The sequence below is a fragment of the Marmota marmota genome, unplaced genomic scaffold, assembly GCF_001458135.2.
Source record: "Marmota marmota marmota unplaced genomic scaffold, marMar, whole genome shotgun sequence".
Lineage (NCBI taxonomy): Eukaryota > Metazoa > Chordata > Mammalia > Rodentia > Sciuridae > Marmota > Marmota marmota.
The window spans coordinates 19,198,444-19,215,652 of NW_026000019.1; the positions used below are offsets into that span (position 1 = coordinate 19,198,444).

Below are 17,209 nucleotides of genomic sequence, written 5' to 3' on the forward strand. Positions count from 1 at the left end.
TTGCACTTTCTACCTCTGGGCTTCTGAGGAAGAAAGTCCTCCCAACTCCTACCCTTCCCTGACAGTTCACAGGGTCATTGCCTGGTGAACTCCTATTCATCCTTCAAGACCCAGTTCAAAACACAATTCCTTTCCAGGAGAATCAAGCCCTCCTTGCTTCTTGGCCTTGAATCATGCCACTACTAGAATACTTAAGCATGACATTATATTAGTAGCTGTTTATTTGCATGTCTTTGTCCCTCCTCACCAGGCTATGGGGTTCCTGAGATTAGGAACTCTTTTATATTGTAATGTGACACTTCAACAGCTTGGCCTGAAGCATCTGCCTTGGTCTTGGGGAAACGCAGTGGTTTCCACACGGAGATCTTAACCAGGACACGTGGGTCAGAAGTTTTAGCTGAACTCTCACATCTTTTGGCATGATTCTTGGCCTTTGCTCTCTCAGGACCCTCACAGGACTAGTGGGGAGGGGGAGAGTTGGACCTATTAAAACAATCCAATTAAATGTTAGAATAGAGGCAGGATGGGAGGTGAAGAGGATCGGAACCACTTTCTTAAATGCGCTTTAGACAGTGTGAAAGTCATGGGATACTTTCTTGCAAGGCAAGCGTCCACGCACAGATGGGTGTCTGCAAGGACCTGTCTGAGCAATGCATGTGAAAGGGGAAAGCTGGCCCAGACTAAGGCCGTGGCAGGGAGCCTCTAGGACTCAGCTCGGGCTGCATCCTGAAGGAAAGCGGACCAGACCTGACCCACCCAGCCGGCCCCAAGCCCTCTTTACACTAGAACACTTATTTACACTTATTGCACACTGAAGACTTTGAAGGACAGGGTTGAGCAATGGTGGAAAAGTTTTGCAATGGGTCAGGAAATAAAAGGTTTGCTCTTGAGGCCTTTTTTGAACTTAGGGCAATGAGTCAGTGACTAACAGTCTACAATTATTATTAGATTCCATAGAGAAAGGCCCTGGGACCTACATGACACATAGAGAAAGTCACCAGATTACAGATTTGGGGGGAATTAACTCACCTAATTGGCAGCAGAAGTTTGTGCCCCTGAAATTCCTCTTAGAGTTATGAAATGCAGGAGCCATCGATGTTCCTCAGTGACCATCCTAGAGATGATAAGTCATTTCATTAAGCTCCATTTGATGGATTCTCTTTTAGTTACACGTCTCCTTTCCATAAATATTGCAGAATGGAAATAAAAAATGCACAGCCACTTTTCAAACATGAAACAATGGGTGATTTCTTCATCAGAAATAACGATCTGTGAATCACTGTGTAGAGTCACCAGAGGATCCACTAAAAGTGGTTGAGTTAGCACTGGGCTCACTTCTGGAATCATGGGAAAAGGCTAAATTTTCAAAAATAGCCAGCAGAAATGGCTGTAAATGAATCTGTACAAAGTAAAGAAAATAAATTCTGTAACATGTCCAGTTGTATTTCATACATTAATTAGGGAGTCAACAATGTGCTAGACCCAGTCCAGGGTAGGCAATATGATGGTGTGGCTAATTTTTCAGTTATTTCTGAGCAATTTGATAAGCTCAGTTGCTCTGAGCACAGAGACAGGCCAGATTTAACGGAGCCCAGGTGGGCTCACGGGACCCTCGTGAATGGTGTTCTGGGGCTCTGGGGGGAGAACAGAGACTCTCGGCAGAGGAGAAGAGCTACAGCTTCCATTCTCTGCTGGTGCTGCCAGTTGTTTTTTTAAGGTACAGCCTCTTTGATCTGATGCATATTAGCATTTCATGCTCCCTCAAATCAATATTCTTTTTCATGTGGGGATTCTGAGTCATTTTTGTACTTCCTCTTCTAAAGTTCCATAAACCCCAATAAATAAGAATTCTGATTGCCTGCTCCTGGGGAGAGCAAACTTCACTGCTAGTATAAAAATTGCTCACTCTGGCTGCTGCCTGGTTCCTAGAATCTGATGGTGCAGAATTCCCAAGCCTTAAGATTAGGAGATGTGGCAGCCCTGACCCACCAATCCTGCCCATGAAATAAATACCCACTCACTTCACTGGAAAAACACCCCTTTATTCTCACTGAAGGATTAGATTCCCCGCTCTACACACTTTTTTCTAAATTGGATGTTTTCTCCTTAAACACTTTCTTCAGACTCCCAATACCCCACACTAGACATTTATCTTCTTTTAGAATTTTCCATTAAGAATCTTTTTTCTCTATTGTGTGCATGTAGGACTATGTGAAACAATTTCCATCCTTATGTACAACTATAATGCACTAATAAAAAATGTGGAAAAAAAAAAGAAATTTGGTTCCCATAATCTGTTCAGAGAGCATTTTTTTCCCCCCAAAAGCACTACTAGGAAATATAATTTTGGAACTTTTCTGATAATGAATTTTTTAAAAAATAATACTCAGTGTAACTCTCTGCCCCAAGAAAGTATGGAGTATAAAGTTAGTGCATTTCTGAGTTCTAGCTCTCACTGGGGTCTTATTTTGAATACAAATTAAGGACTTTATGGGACAAGTTCCTCTGACCCAATGCCAGAAAGATGCTGTGAATGGTCCACCTGAGGAATTCAAGAATGCAGTCTGCTGGACTCTGAATACCACCCAGAACACTTTAAGTCCACAGAAAGGCTACTAACCACTCTGAGAGCGTGAGCAGAGCGCTTACCACATCAGTCAGGCCTGGGATGCATTCTCAGGGATTGTGGGCCAAAGATGGATGGTCTCTGGAGATGAAATATGGACCACACAGGAGAACCTTCTGCAGGGTTGGATCCAGAACACTCCAAGGAGCAGTCAGGACTCTTGCAAAAGCAGCTGGACCCTGGGAGCTGGGAAAGGAACAAAAGATTAGCCAGGTCTTTGTTTAGGGAAAACAGGTGAGCTTCCTGCAAAAAACCCCAACAGTATCCATGAAGAAAAAGGAACACAAATCATCTTTAACTGTCTGCCAGATTCAGAGAATCTGGAGCCTTCACAGGACAGCACCAGGCAAGGAAGAATTTTGTCCTTTGCCTCTCTTCTCCCTACTCCAACTCTAGAGGTGTCTGAAGCTTAGTTAGCAAGTGAGGGGACCAGGACTGGAAAAGGAGCGAGAGGTGCCGGCCTGCTACCTGTCACCAGGCTCCTCAGTTCTCCCCTGGGAATAGAGTAGCTCAATGCAAAGGAAATGGAAGTTTTGCTTATTGTCTGGGACTAAGCATTCTAAATGGTAGCTTGGGACTGTCTGTAACCTAAAGAAGGCAGAGCAATAATGAAGCCTGCCTAACTTTTAATCTGGAAGCCACGGAAGAACTAGTCCCACTGAGGAACTAATAAACAAACTTGCTGTTTTGATTACACTTTTAGTCCTGCTTATTAAGTATTAACATAACTTAAACATAAGAATTCACAACTTTCATAAGAGATGGCAGCTGAGAACTTTTCAAAATTTCCTTCGGTTGCTTACTAGCGTTCACCTTTACTCCCAGAAAAGGGGTCGTTTGGTGAAGTTCAGGATTTAATTCCTTAAGAGCTAAGAAGGTGAGTGGCCTCCAGAGGATTGTCCCAGATGTAGCACTTCCCGACTTTTTACTAAAATACCTACAAAGTTATAGGAAAATGCATATAGATTTGTATCTCCCTGGATTCCAGCATCAGTTTATCTGCCATTCTCAGTAACAGATGTATATTATCTATATAGTGTCCCCTTACCACCATCTATATGGCTAGGAATCATTTAAACAGAGACTACATGGAAGAAAGGAATTAGTTGTAACATACCTTGTAACTCACCCATTTTCTACGGGCTCACATAGAGTCAGTGCTATTTGGCACCTTTGTCATGCAGGCTGCTTTTTGAGATTGCCAACCACCTTTACACATCTGTTAGAGCATAGAAAACATCTGGAAGGGAAGCATATGATACACTTCCTTCTGGGAGGTAGAGAGCAGCGCATAGTGGAATCAAAATTTTTCTCATACTACATTGATTCAGAATAATCAATTGACTTAGGCAATCCAATAAGGAAAAATACTGTTCAGAGGAAAGCATCAGTGGAAGAGTATTGGGAAAAGGTATAGGTCTGGGAGCTTAGCCACACTGTAATTGTAAAAAGAGAATTTGATACTAATAGACAAAAAGAAAGGCATAACAATATAAACACTCAAAATGTTAAAATAACTGATTCTGAGTATATCTTCTCTCTTAACAAGAGTTAAGAGGAGTGTTTAATGTTCTGCAGAGGAAGGTAAGGAAAGAGTATCATGAAGATGCAGATACAAAATACATCTGCAGAAATTAAGCCCCAAACAATGTCTCAGGAAATTGTGAAATACACACTGGCTTCCTACTGAAGCACCCCCGAGACAGAAAGGCTAATCGAAGAAGGACCCAAAAAATCTGTAGAGACAATGACGTGCTCACCACGCTCCTGAGCATGATGGAAGGCTGTTTTCCAGATTCTCTTGCATTTGGTCAGGACTGTGTCACTAACTTTAGCATTGAAATGTGAGTGTCAATAATGTGTCATTCCATACTTGAGGGAGTTACAGCAAGGGAGTCTTTCCTTGCCCTCTCTCCCTTTTCGGGTGGGTTTGTGAGTCCTTGTGTTCCAGATGGCATAATCTTAAGACTAATGAGAAGGGTCAGCTGCTGATATTAGACTTCATGCAAGTGAGAAATAGATTTCATTGTGATATTCCACCAAGGCTTTGGATTTGATTACTTATAGCCCACCTAAGCTGATTAATACAGAACCAAAAACAAAATAGCAGATTTTAAAACCGAGTTGATTTACTCAAAGAATGTGATTGAGGATGGTTGAATGTTAGACACTCTATCTGGTGCAACAATAACTCTTATGTATCATTACACAAGACAGATAATAGCAAAATTGCTAACTCAGTAGATGCTCAAAAAGCATTTGATAAAATATAACACAGATGCCAGACTAAGGAAAAAAGCTTTTAGTAAAATAATTAAAATATCTATCTTAAACTAACAGCGATTACTCTTAATAATGAACCATTATAATATTTCCTATATTTATAGTTACTAACAAGAAAAGGATGTCTGCTAATACCACTAATACTTGCCATTATGAGCAGTGGAATCCCTGGTAAATGTAAAAAGAGACGTGAATGGAACCAAGGGTTATTGAGGATAATAATAACAATAAATATGAGAAATAAACAACACAAATTACAGCGCCTCAAAGAAGAGGCTTTTAAAACTTCAAAAAGTGCCAACAATGGTATACACCTGCAATCCTAGCTACTTGGGAGGCTGAGACAGGAGAATAGCAAGTTTAAGGCCAGCCTCAGCAACTTAGTGACACCTTGTCGCAAAATAAAAAATAAAAAGGGCTGGAGGTATAACTCAGTGGTGGAGCATTCTTGGGTTCAATCCCCAGTGCCCTCCCAAAAAAGAAAAAAAAAAAAAGACCAGTAAGAGGAGACATACCATAATCCTGGATAAAAAGATTCAATATTGTTTAACATAAACATTCTCCACATACTGATTTATATATGTTCAAAAGTCCAAAGGAAATCCTGGGGAATTTAGACAAAGTATTTCTCAATATATTCATTCCGATAGCAACTCCATTGCAGGAGGATCCAATTAATATATTTGACTCCACTCTGTCTCTCCTTGGCCTGCCCCTTTCTAAGTTGATCTTTCCCTCAGTTTAATTCAAGGATCCATAAGTCTGAAAGATAAATATCCTGCAACCCCAACCCCTGGCAGTAGCAACTTCCTTGGTGTCCAAAAGACTGTGACCAGACCCAGGACAATGTCCACCCAGATTTCCACCTGACTAGAATCTCTAGCTATGCAAGTCCATTCAACTTTCATCTTGTCCTTCCAGGAGTAAACTCAAGGAAACTGCGGAGCCCACCAAGACAGTTCTTAGCTCTGTCTTCCCAGTTGTGGACAGAAGGCTGTGCCCTAATCTAAGAGAGTTTCAGGCTATGCCAGTGCCTAAGTTACTGTATTTTGTAAAGCAGTAGTTTGCCAAAAGTGACTCCATTTTTAGAACAAATGCCATGGTACAATGACTCTATACTTTGTTAATTCAAGTAAACAGTCATCATCTTTCCAAGTACAACCATAAGGCACAAATTGATAAATAACTTTTTTGGGCCAACTTATCAAACTAAATCAGGAGCACCTGGACACATGGCAGTCCCACATCAGAAACACCAGACACAGGAACTTATAAATCTCCCCAACATAAACCCCTCATTTACGACCCATAAAAACAAGGACTACCCCTGCAAGATGGACATGGTAGCACTGTGACCCCATCATCTGGTCACTCCTCATGATCCTTGCCCAGGAAAATCACCACATCGAAAAACCCCCAGTTACCTGTCTCCTGGCTTCGGCTCAGTGTTGCTCCTTCTGTCCATGACGACATGCATAGCCTGCTCCAAACTGACACCTAAACTCATACTCTGAAACTGCTATGTCTGAACCTTCGCCATGGCAACTCTGCAGAGCTGGCTGGTTTAAACTCTTATCTAACCACCTCTTGTTCTTGGCACAGCATCTTGTAAACCTGAGGCCACCTTAACCCAGCTATACCATTGTGTAAAGCATGTGTGACTTGAGTGTTAATAGAATTTAAGATTGCAATGGAAGAAAAGAACTTGAGATTTTCCAGTTTACATCTATCAGATGACCCATGAATACTTGGTGAATAGTGACCAACGATCATGGTATAGCTTGGTGAATAGTGACCAACGATCATGGTGTAGCTTGTGAAGTCATTGCTATTCAATACATTCTGACATTGTGGAAAGACACAAACGTGTTTGGTCTGTTAGTATTGGTTATTAACACCAATGTGGCTGCAGTGAGAATAAATTCCTTTCCTACCATCAATTTTTCCATCCTGCTTTCTTATAGGGCAAGTGGCCAAATCTAGTCTGTTGGGATCTCCAGAGTCAGGCCTCTGGCACAGAACTTGAGTAAAGTAAAACTTCGGTAACACCATTTTTAAGGGAGATAATTAAATGTAGACATTAAGAGTGAGCATTGGCTCAGAAAAAAATATCAATTGAATAAAAGAGAAAACCCTGAAACTGAGCTATAAAAATGGAGCAATCATCATAGAAGTGAGCCACAGAGAGCAGACTTCCTACAATTGAGTTTGGGCACATCCACATTATGCCCTCTTACATGATTGAGGATTTATTTTTTGAGATTTGCCCCAATTTGAAAAAACTCCCAGATGAATTGCATAGTCTGGAAATATGGGGGGAAAAAAATTTAGGATGTCAGAAATGCATAACATGATTACAGATAGTAGTCTATCTTAAATCATTTATTGCCATAAAATATAGAAATATGTATTATAAAAAGTTAAAATTATCAAAACGCACACATGTACAAGCACAAACTGTAGTGCTACTAATAAGCTGAGAGAAACGTAGACAGATGTAAAGATGCTCAATTAAGTCATTCATAATGGCATAAAATGAACTGTAGAACATATTGTGCTACTGTAATAATTTTGTAGCCACCTCTGGTTGTATTAAAACACTGAGATGCTTAAATCATCTCCTGTGAGCAGGGAAGTAGGGAGATACAGGAATGAAACTGATCAAATTTTGTTATGTGCATGTGTGAATATGCTACAATGAAATTCATTATTCTGTGTAATTATTATGCACCAATAAAAAAGTGACCTCTAACAGTTCTCACATATATTTCACTATATATATTACATATAAATGTGTTAATATGTTATCAGTAAGGCTTTTGGTCAATAGTAGGCTATCAGTAGTTAAGTTTTTGGGGGAGTCCAAAGCTAGTGGTGGGCAGTTTAGTGCCCCAGTTCATGTTGCTCAGAGGTCAACTACATTGCACCAGGGGAACAATCAGCTGAGTTCAATGCTGCTTATGGGCCAAGAGAAGAAGAGAGAACTATTTTCTGGTTTTGACAACATGAGATCACCAATGCCCTTCACAAGGACAATTTCAGTATAGGAGAGATCAATTGCCTAATTGGAACGAGTTCAAGAAAGCTTGGTGAGAAACTGGAGATGGACAGGGTGCCCTGAAGTGGAACACTTAAACAGGCAGCTAGAGAGAATGGGGTCAGAAGGTGTATGATGGGAGGCAGCAATGGCATATTAGTATACTTTTGGGAGAGCTCTATTTGAAAGGGGAAATGATAATGCGAGAGACAGAAAAAATGAAAGTTCTCCCTAAATTAAGAATGAAATCCAGCCCTTAAGTAGAGTTATTAGCTTTAAGGAACAGAAGCAAAAGCAGATCACAGAGACAAAGGCTAGGAGGTGGGAGCTTGTTTGAGGGTCTGGGGTAACATCTAAACTGTATTTAACCAGGGTTTTGCTTTGCTGAGGCTCATCAAAACAAGAGATGGGAAGAAAGTTGAAGGTGTATGAAAGGGAGCAATTTTAAGGACTGAGCACAGAATTCAAGCTAGATAAGAAGAGTGGTAAGGTCTTCAAGGGAATGAGGAACAGTGCATAAGTGGTATGACCAATGGATTGGAGGCCTTGGTGGGAGGATGGCATTGTTGGAGTTACAGTGTAAGAAAGCACGAGCTAGGAGATAGTAGGAGGTATGAAGGACCATGGATATTGGTCATGACCAAATTTGGACATCAGATAAGTGGCCACTTACAGTAAAAAATCATGTAAAATAGACATTGAAATCAAGAATGACAGAAACAGTATTGGAATGAGTGACCCCAAGAATGAGGGTTAGAGAAGAGAGGGGTTCCTTTGCAACAAGGAGATAGGTGAGATAATTGGTTGCTTTATGATCCAAAGTGAATTATTTTTAGAGAAACTCAATGGGATTTCAATTTGTCCAATGCCACATCCAGCAAGAGGTAGAGAGCAAAACTCAAAAGTAGGCAGTCTGACTTCTAAGTACATGCTCTTAAATGGTGTCAACAACCACATCCTAGGTAAATGACTTCTTTGAACCATTCTTGAGCTAAAACTTTTGTTTGGATTTTACTATTTAATCTACTTGTCAAAAAAGAAAAACGAAGATTTGGTAGTCCAGAGTATGTGATTTCAAACCAGAAGTGATATCAACTTGTTGCAAACAAATATTCTAGACTAATTTTGAAAGTAATGTTTCAAGTGGTGTATGATGTAGGCTATGAATATATGCCTCAACGGGATGTGGGTTGGGATAAAATCTATGGTGATGTCATCATACCTCATTCAGAAAAGCTGAGCGAAACTGAAATGGTTCAGATGAAACAAGTATGGCCCTTACACAAGGAAAATAAGACAATCAAGAAGCAGTCTACTTTTTGACTGAACCCTGGACCAAAAAAAAAAAAAAAAAAAGTGTATAAGGGCTGGCAACTGGGGAAATTTGACTATGGACTGCATATCAGTTATTATATAATTATTAATTTTCTTAGGTGTGATACTGGTATTATGGTCATGTAGATGAAAGTCCTTTTCCTATAAGAAAATACACACTGAAGTATTTAGGGTACTAAGTCATGATGTTCTTTCAACTGGTTCACCCCTAAATGTACGCTATATACACAATACATATTTATGTAATATACAGACATATGCACACATTTAGACATACATATATAAAAATACCCATGGAAAACAAAAATGTTAACTGGTGAGTCTGGGTTAAGGTACATGAGTGTTCAATCATTCTATGGATCTGAAATTTCTTAAGGTATGAAACTGGAGAAAAGTATGTGAAGTTTTTAATAACAATCCTTACAAAATGTAGTTTAAAAAGCCATATTACTCTAATATACAGTGATTTTAAGCAGATTTATTCAGCTAGGTTAGCAAATACAAGTTTGTATCTATTTAAAGTTTGTGCCTATGTATTCAAATTAGGCCCACATCTAAAACTGGAAAATTGATAAGCAGCATTAAAAAGGTAGCACAAGAATTAGAGATGCAGAATCCAAAGAGGCTGCTGCTAGGGAGCAGGAATGCTTGGTGGGGGGGCATGAGCAATGGGCAGCAGCAGAGTGAAGAAGTGCTGTTTCTCAGAACACACCTTGTAGAACTAATTCTTTGAATGGTCTGCACGTAGAACCTCTAAAACCCTCCATTAAAAGAACTTTTACTTTGTATCCTTGTCCTTTCTAATCCTTCAGTTTGGGAAATTTAATGTGGTTTTAATGCTTTACCTAACATTGAACTAGAAATAAAATGAGGTTGGCCACTGGGGGACACTAAAAACCCATTAAAAACACACACACACACACACACAGATAACCAGGTTGAGTACTCCTTACAAAAAGCTCAGGGCCAGAAATGATTCAGATTTTAGAGATTTTCTGATTCTGGGAATATTTAAATGCTTACTGAGTGGACATCCCTAACCTGAAAATCCCAAAACCAAAAGCTCCAAAAATGGTATAGGGCTCCAAAGTTTTGGATTTTGGTTTAGTGATACTCAACCTGAATAGTTTTGCTTCTTGCCAGATACAAATCTACTAATGGTAAGAATTTTCCAATGTATAACTAATTAGAACAAATAAAAAAGTTTTCACTCAAGTTACTTTTTTCCCCTTCATGTAGTTATATTCTGAGATGAAAAAATAAACCCCAAATTACAAAATTTTCTACTCTATTTAGATATAGAAAAGTTAAAAATTAGTAGTTTGCACCTAATAAAAGCACACACATACATCCTACTGTAGATTCAAAGCTATCATTTTAGGGTTTGAAAAGTAAGACTGGGGCTGTATGGGAACAGATGCTTATGTGAAGAATAATCTGCAGGGGCTGCCACATGAGCAACAGTTAAAGGATGCTATTATAATTAGCTTCAAAAGTGTCAAAACCTTAAATCTATGTTCAGAGCTTAGTAATACATTTGAGCATTTTCTTTCAAAGGATGGAAGAGCCAGTAAAATTAATAAAGACAAGTGTTCAGATTTATTTGGAAATTCACAGTTTCTAATGGCACTACAGCTCCGTAGTTACAAACTGAAAGTCCTCTTTCCACAACAGATGGTGTGACTTTCCACTCTGCCTCTGCTCTCATCTGGACCTTTTTTCAAGGGCTTCTTTACAATCTGGCCCTCTTGCTCTGAATGGCTAATTGTGCAGACTGGACAAAAACAATTTAATCTCCTAAAACATACTGTTAACCTAAAGCAGCAACTTAAAGAAACAAAAAAGGCTTTAAATAAGTCACATTACAAACAATACCCCAAGAAAGGTATCAAACAAGTTTAAAAACAGTTATTACTAAAAGTGCTCAATAAGTTATAACTTAAATCTCACAATACAAAAGGTCAATTCTCTCCCTTTCAAAAAGAAATGTGTTCCACTTTCACTTGTTATACAGGCACACACTATGAAATCACTTTATTCAAATACAGTCACTGCCAATTATTTTTTAAAAGAAAAAAACACAAATGAAGACAAACATACTGACGTAACACAAACATATCTCTGCACCTTGTGGCCAATACAAAGCAAATATCAAAGAATCACAATCCCCTAGACTTGACCAGCCAGATTTGTGGGACAAACCCACTGGCAGCTCTGTGTGTGTGCATAGGTGTGTGCACAGACAGTGACCATGCCTTAATGCACTTGAATTCAGCTGCCAAATCTGCAGTTTCTTATATATTTGTACAAATGGAAAACAGTGATGTGAAAGTTTGGAGGATTAGTGTTATTGTAATATCTAATGAAATCTTCACAAGCAGTTGTGTTTAAAGTCAAATTTATAAAAACATTTGCAAATACTAGTCGTTTGCATGAAAAGAACTTGTTGCTTTTTTTCCCCCTCATTGAGTTTAGTAACTATGGAAAAAGTAATCCAGTCCAAATAAGATAAATGAAAATAACGTCAAGAGCATCACTATTTACCTAAAAGAACAGACTTAAAGTTCCAGCAAGTGTTTATTTCCAGTGAGTTTGCACAACAGACCTAGCTGGCAAGTCTTTAGGCTCTTCACATTGTCTGACCCACCCTGCTGAGCTTCAGGCACAGACCACCCCAAAACCTTGTAGTGTTTGCAGCTTCAAAAACCTAAAAAGTTATAAAAGAAATCAAATGACAGAAAAAGTTCTCCCTCCTCTTCCAGTGGCATTATAAATAGACAAAAGGCACATAAATATGGGGGAAGGTGCAAGAAATAGGAACAAAGCTAGAGGAAGAGGTTTAGGCTTTCATTCCTATCCCACCCAAGGAACTGGGCTTCCAAATTAATTTGTCCCAGTAATTAATCTGTGAAAAAACATCTTTATAAAATGTTTACCATTGTCCTTGTAGGAAGTGATCAGCCTTGTAAAACTGTAGCTCATTAACGAAGATTGACACAATCCCATCTATTTTTTAAAAAGGCAGAAACCATAATTTCTGAATACTTTTCCCAATGTTTCCTCCCCCCCAACCCTTCAAATACCACAGACTGTTCTTCAAAGAACAACAACAAAAAAAGTCTTCAGTATGAAAAGTTTGATTAATTTAGATATGTCCCGAAACTGCTGTAACCCCAAATGTTCCCACGGCGAGCTCCTTGTTTCCTTTGATTATGTCGTGTAGGCTGGGCAATGATCCTGACTTAGTCTGTATGAGAGTCTTTATCAATTTCCCTTGGTCTTGGACTTTAGACCGCCTTCGTTTTAAAGCCCTCTTCTCAGTTTTTGTCTTTTGGGACTGTCCATTGCACAGACTTGTACAAGCTGAAATGCCACAAAAATAGGACTCTTCTGACTGTGATGAAGTTTCTGAGCTTCCCTCAGAGGGAGGGCCCTTATAAGAAGAGTGATAAACTTCTCCCATATTAGAAAAATCTCTCTGGTTCGTAAAAGGCCTTCTTCCTTTTATGTCTCCATTGGCTATAGGGTGCAATGGATCTGCAGGTTTTATGGTCTCAATTTTTTCAGTTTTATACTTGCAGCGTTTCTTCTATAACACAAATGAAAGGATAGGAATTAGACCGCCAACAGTTACCTTATTAAACACTAGAAGAGCAAGCTAATGGAGGAAAGTGCCACCACCTGGTGAAAAGTAAAACAGTATTTTTTATGCACACACACACGTTGTGTATAGATACTATCATTACCTTCCCATTTTATAAATACTACTCAATCAAAAAATTTTAATTGCTTATCTGCCACCGGTGAATACAGATTTAGGGAGTGACAACTAACATCTGAATATCTACTATGTGCCAGATATTTCACATATATCTTACTTACTTGTTTATTCTTGGTTCCTAAATGAGAAAACCCAGGTTCAGAGATTTGGCTCCTGCCCAAGTTACACAGTGATGCCTAAGCTGGAATTGAATCTTAAGCTATTTGATTCTAAAACCCAAGTTCTTTCACCCAGAGCCAATACTGCCAATCAAAATGAATAGATTTTCTAATCAAAAAATTCTAAATGCATTCTGAGTTTTGCCACCTATCTAAAGGGTCATTGAGAAATCAAAACCTCTTCAGTTTTGTTTTCTCAGAAGATGGGGATATTGGTCTGGGCACATAGCTCCATGGTAGTGCTTACTTAGCATGCTCACGGCCCTGAGTTCAACCCAGGTTCAACCCAGTGGTATTACCATCGTCAACTTTAAGCTGATGTGAGGATGAAGGCACAGTGACACAATGTGCCTGACAAGCCTCCAATGCTCAGGAAACAATGACCACACAGGGAGTAGCCAACTTTTCCTGTAAAGTTTTAAGCTTTCCAAGACTCATACCATCACTCTTGCATATTCTTTTTTTATTTTGTAGTCCTTTAAAAATAAGAAAATGCTTCTTGGCTCCCCACTTCAGGCCACGATGGCCTGAAGCACATTCAAACCATAGATAGTTTGCTGACCTCTGTAAACATTTATTTACACTATTACCATAAATGAAAATAAACAGTAAGTTAGGGACCACCTAAAGGCTATGTTAAACCTTTCAATCTATTTCTTCATTTACTATCACAAAAATCATCAATAAACTTCAAAAGAAACAATATTACCTTTTTTTCTGGAGAGAACTTGAGGGGCTCTACAATGTACAAATCATTTGGGTCCACTACAAGTAAGAAAAGAAAAGCAGTTATGAAATTAAAAAGTGGGTCATGCTATGATTAAACCCTAAAAAATATATCATTCCTTAGTGATTACTTTATTAAAAAGAACCAGTGGATTTATATTTAAACCAGGCTAACTATATATTTATGCATTTAAAAAGTCAAAAGAAGCAAGGTAGGAGAAGGTATCATTCTTATTATGGATGTGGTCAAAGTTATTTGAAGGTAACAGCCTTCAAATTAAGTTTTTAATTAATAACTGGCTATCAATCAGCAAAGAAAGGATACTTCTCTGGGGCCAGCCCCTCTTACCTGATAAAAAATATAACATAAGTGGTAAGCTAATACCAAACCAACAGAACGTTTTAAATTTTCCTGAAAAGACTAAACTATACTATGTCACAAAGGTGGGTTAAAAATGTGCAACAAGCATTGTGATCATGTATAGAAGCTAGTTAGAGGAACCTATATACAAAAAGAGATTCAAGAAATATTGTTCTAATTATCACTATGATTAAAACTATTAACTCCAAAATTTAACAGCTTGAACATGCATCACATATATATATATATGAATATGTGAGTGTGTGTGTGTGTGTGTGTGTGTATCTCCAAGCAATGGATAAACACTTCTAAGTTTATAGTAAATAAATTAGATCTAACTTTTAGATTGAAGTTTCTAAAATTTCATTATTCAAAGCACATTCAAGTTACTCTTAATCCACCTCTATAGTGATAAGCATACACATAAGGTAAGTCCTATTCAATCAGTTAAACCAAGTTAGGACCTGACAGAGACAACTAATTTATAAGAAACAAATTCACTGTAAATCTTCTACTGATTGATGTCTAATAATGGTCATTATATTCCTAAGATCAAACTCTCCACTGAATGCAAGTAAATATGACGGGCAAAACAAACAAACAAAACCACTAAAAGCAATGAATAGCTGCCAAGACAGTAAATACTACCTCTGGGCCAAAAGTAAAGGAAAACTAAGGGCCCAGATAGCCAAGTGGAATACAAGTCATTTTTGTCCTGAGGGCATTTGCCAATACACAAATACATGAACTTTGGTTCTGATGGTATCACAAACAAATGGAACAGAAATCAGATCCCTGGGCCAAATGGAAGTAGTAGTCGTGGGGTATTCTCTCCTACTGAGTAGTAAGGTGGGAATAAAAAGGACCATATCTTCAGTTAAAGAATGAATTTGCAGTTTGGATAGGAAGTTCTCAATACCTGGTAGCCCAACAAACTTCAAGCCATGAATATAAAGCAAATACAAACACGTTACCTCTTAAATTAGCCTGACAAATCATTTTTCAAATTGGAGTAGCACACCAAAGACAACCAAATTCATGAACACATGTGATCAAGAGCCTACAAAGACAATTTAATGAACAGATTCTCAAATATTTAATGTTAGAATTGGCACAAACAGATGGTAAAGAAGCTTATGCTTACTATATTTAAATTAAAAAAGCCTGAAAACATCCACAGGAAATATAAAAGAAGAAAAAAAACTAAGATATTTTTAATGAAGCACTAAAAGAACTCCTAGAAAAATGAAAATGTAGTAACAGAAATTAAAAATTCAATGAATGAATGTAATAACAGACTAGATACAACTAAAGATTGTGTGGCCTGCAGGACAGATCAGGAAAAGAAAACAAAAGACAAGTAAAAACAAAATCCAGCTAGAAAGGCAAAAAGATGGAACGTTTACATGACAAGACAAGATGTGGGGAGAAGTGCTAATACATTTGATTAAAAATCTGAGGAGAAAAGAGAATGGGATAGACATAATATTTGGGGGCGGGGGGATGACTGAGAACTTCCCAGTACTGATAAAGGACAACAGTTCAGAGAAACAAAGAGCCCACTAAGTCTCAAATACGATTAAAGGGGAAAAATGGAGATTAGTATTTCAGAGGTTTAAGGGGGAAATGATGATAAATGGAAGACCTTAGGGAAAAAGGAGTGAAGTCCAAAGAACTTAGTATGTAAATTTAAATAAATATTAAATGTAAAGCGCACCCAAAACAATGGAATTAAAATACACAAAACAAACATAAATCAAGCTGGAGAAAAGTAAGTTTTACAATCTTTGTACTTCAGAATGAGGTAAAGATATTAATTATAGACTTTGGTATCTGTCATTTCTAGGGTAATCAATAAAGAACAAAAACTACAATTTCCAACCTAATGGCAGAAAAAGGGAAACAGTCTGCTTCTTTCTCAACACGATACCATAATGAAGGAAGAAGGGGGAGCGGAAAGAACAGGAAACAGACAAAAAGGGGAGCACCTCCATACTAATGCATTCTCATGTTTAGAATAAATGAACAGATTCTTGAAATTTGCAATTTAAAATGATGAGAAAAACCTCACTCCTATACACTGAGCTAAAGGTCCAAAACTCTTCTTACAAAGAAAATTCTATCTTCTCCAAAAAAAGAGAGAAAATTCTAGAACCACATAACTTTACTGATTCAAAAAGAAATACTTTTAATCTTAAACTCTTTCTGAGAATAGTCTTACCCATCTAATGTTTATAAGCCTTACATACCAAAACCACACACTTTAAATACATATCAAAAGAAAGCAAGAATAAATTTCAGACAGACCAGACTTTTTAAAAAATAATTTTTTTAGTTGTCAATAGACCTTTATTTAATTAATTTACTTACATATTGTATGTGGTGCTGAAGATTGAACCCAGTGCCTCACAATGCTAGGCAAGTGCTCTATCACTAAGCTACAGTCCCAGCGCCTAGAGCAGACTTTAGATAAAAGTAATGCATTCTTTCTCAGGAATAAAGAAGAGCATTACATAATGATAAAGGGGTCAAAATTCTAAGAGAGAAAGATCCTTTGTGTGTATGCACTTAATGACAGTATCAAAAGACGTGAGGCAAAAATGGTAGAAATGCAAAGAGAAATGAAGAAATCCACTATTATAGAGAGACAGAGAGACTTTACACCACACCTTTATCAGAAATAGATCTGGCAGACATAAATTTAGTAAGGACATAATGGAACTCAATTGCACCAAAATCTTTTATTTCTACCTACCTGCAAAGCACATATAGCTACAGATACCAACAGAGATGTACTGTTCCTTCCCAAAGTAATCTGTAGAGTCAAAGTAACCTTAACCAAAAGCTTAATACTGTCTTTTTAATGAAAACAATCAGTGATTCCCACCCCCACCCCCCCACC

General features: G+C 38.0%; 1 protein-coding gene across 7 annotated transcripts in view; it reads right to left on the minus strand.

Moving 5' to 3' along the window:
* Nucleotides 1–10,857: 10,857 nt before the first annotated feature.
* The window catches only part of Suco (SUN domain containing ossification factor), a 68,445-nt gene continuing 62,093 nt past the window's right edge, over nucleotides 10,858–17,209 (minus strand). For 6 of the 7 annotated variants that reach the window (XM_048810031.1, XM_048810030.1, XM_048810028.1 and 3 more), the window contains 2 exons: nucleotides 13,930–13,985; nucleotides 10,858–12,870 (listed from right to left, as the gene is read on the minus strand). In XM_048810031.1, the coding sequence (XP_048665988.1) occupies nucleotides 12,427–12,870; nucleotides 13,930–13,985 (500 nt within the window). In that variant the 3' untranslated portion in view covers nucleotides 10,858–12,426. The remainder of the gene's footprint in view (nucleotides 12,871–13,929; nucleotides 13,986–17,209) is intronic. The other variant, XR_007350021.1, reaches the window with a different exon arrangement.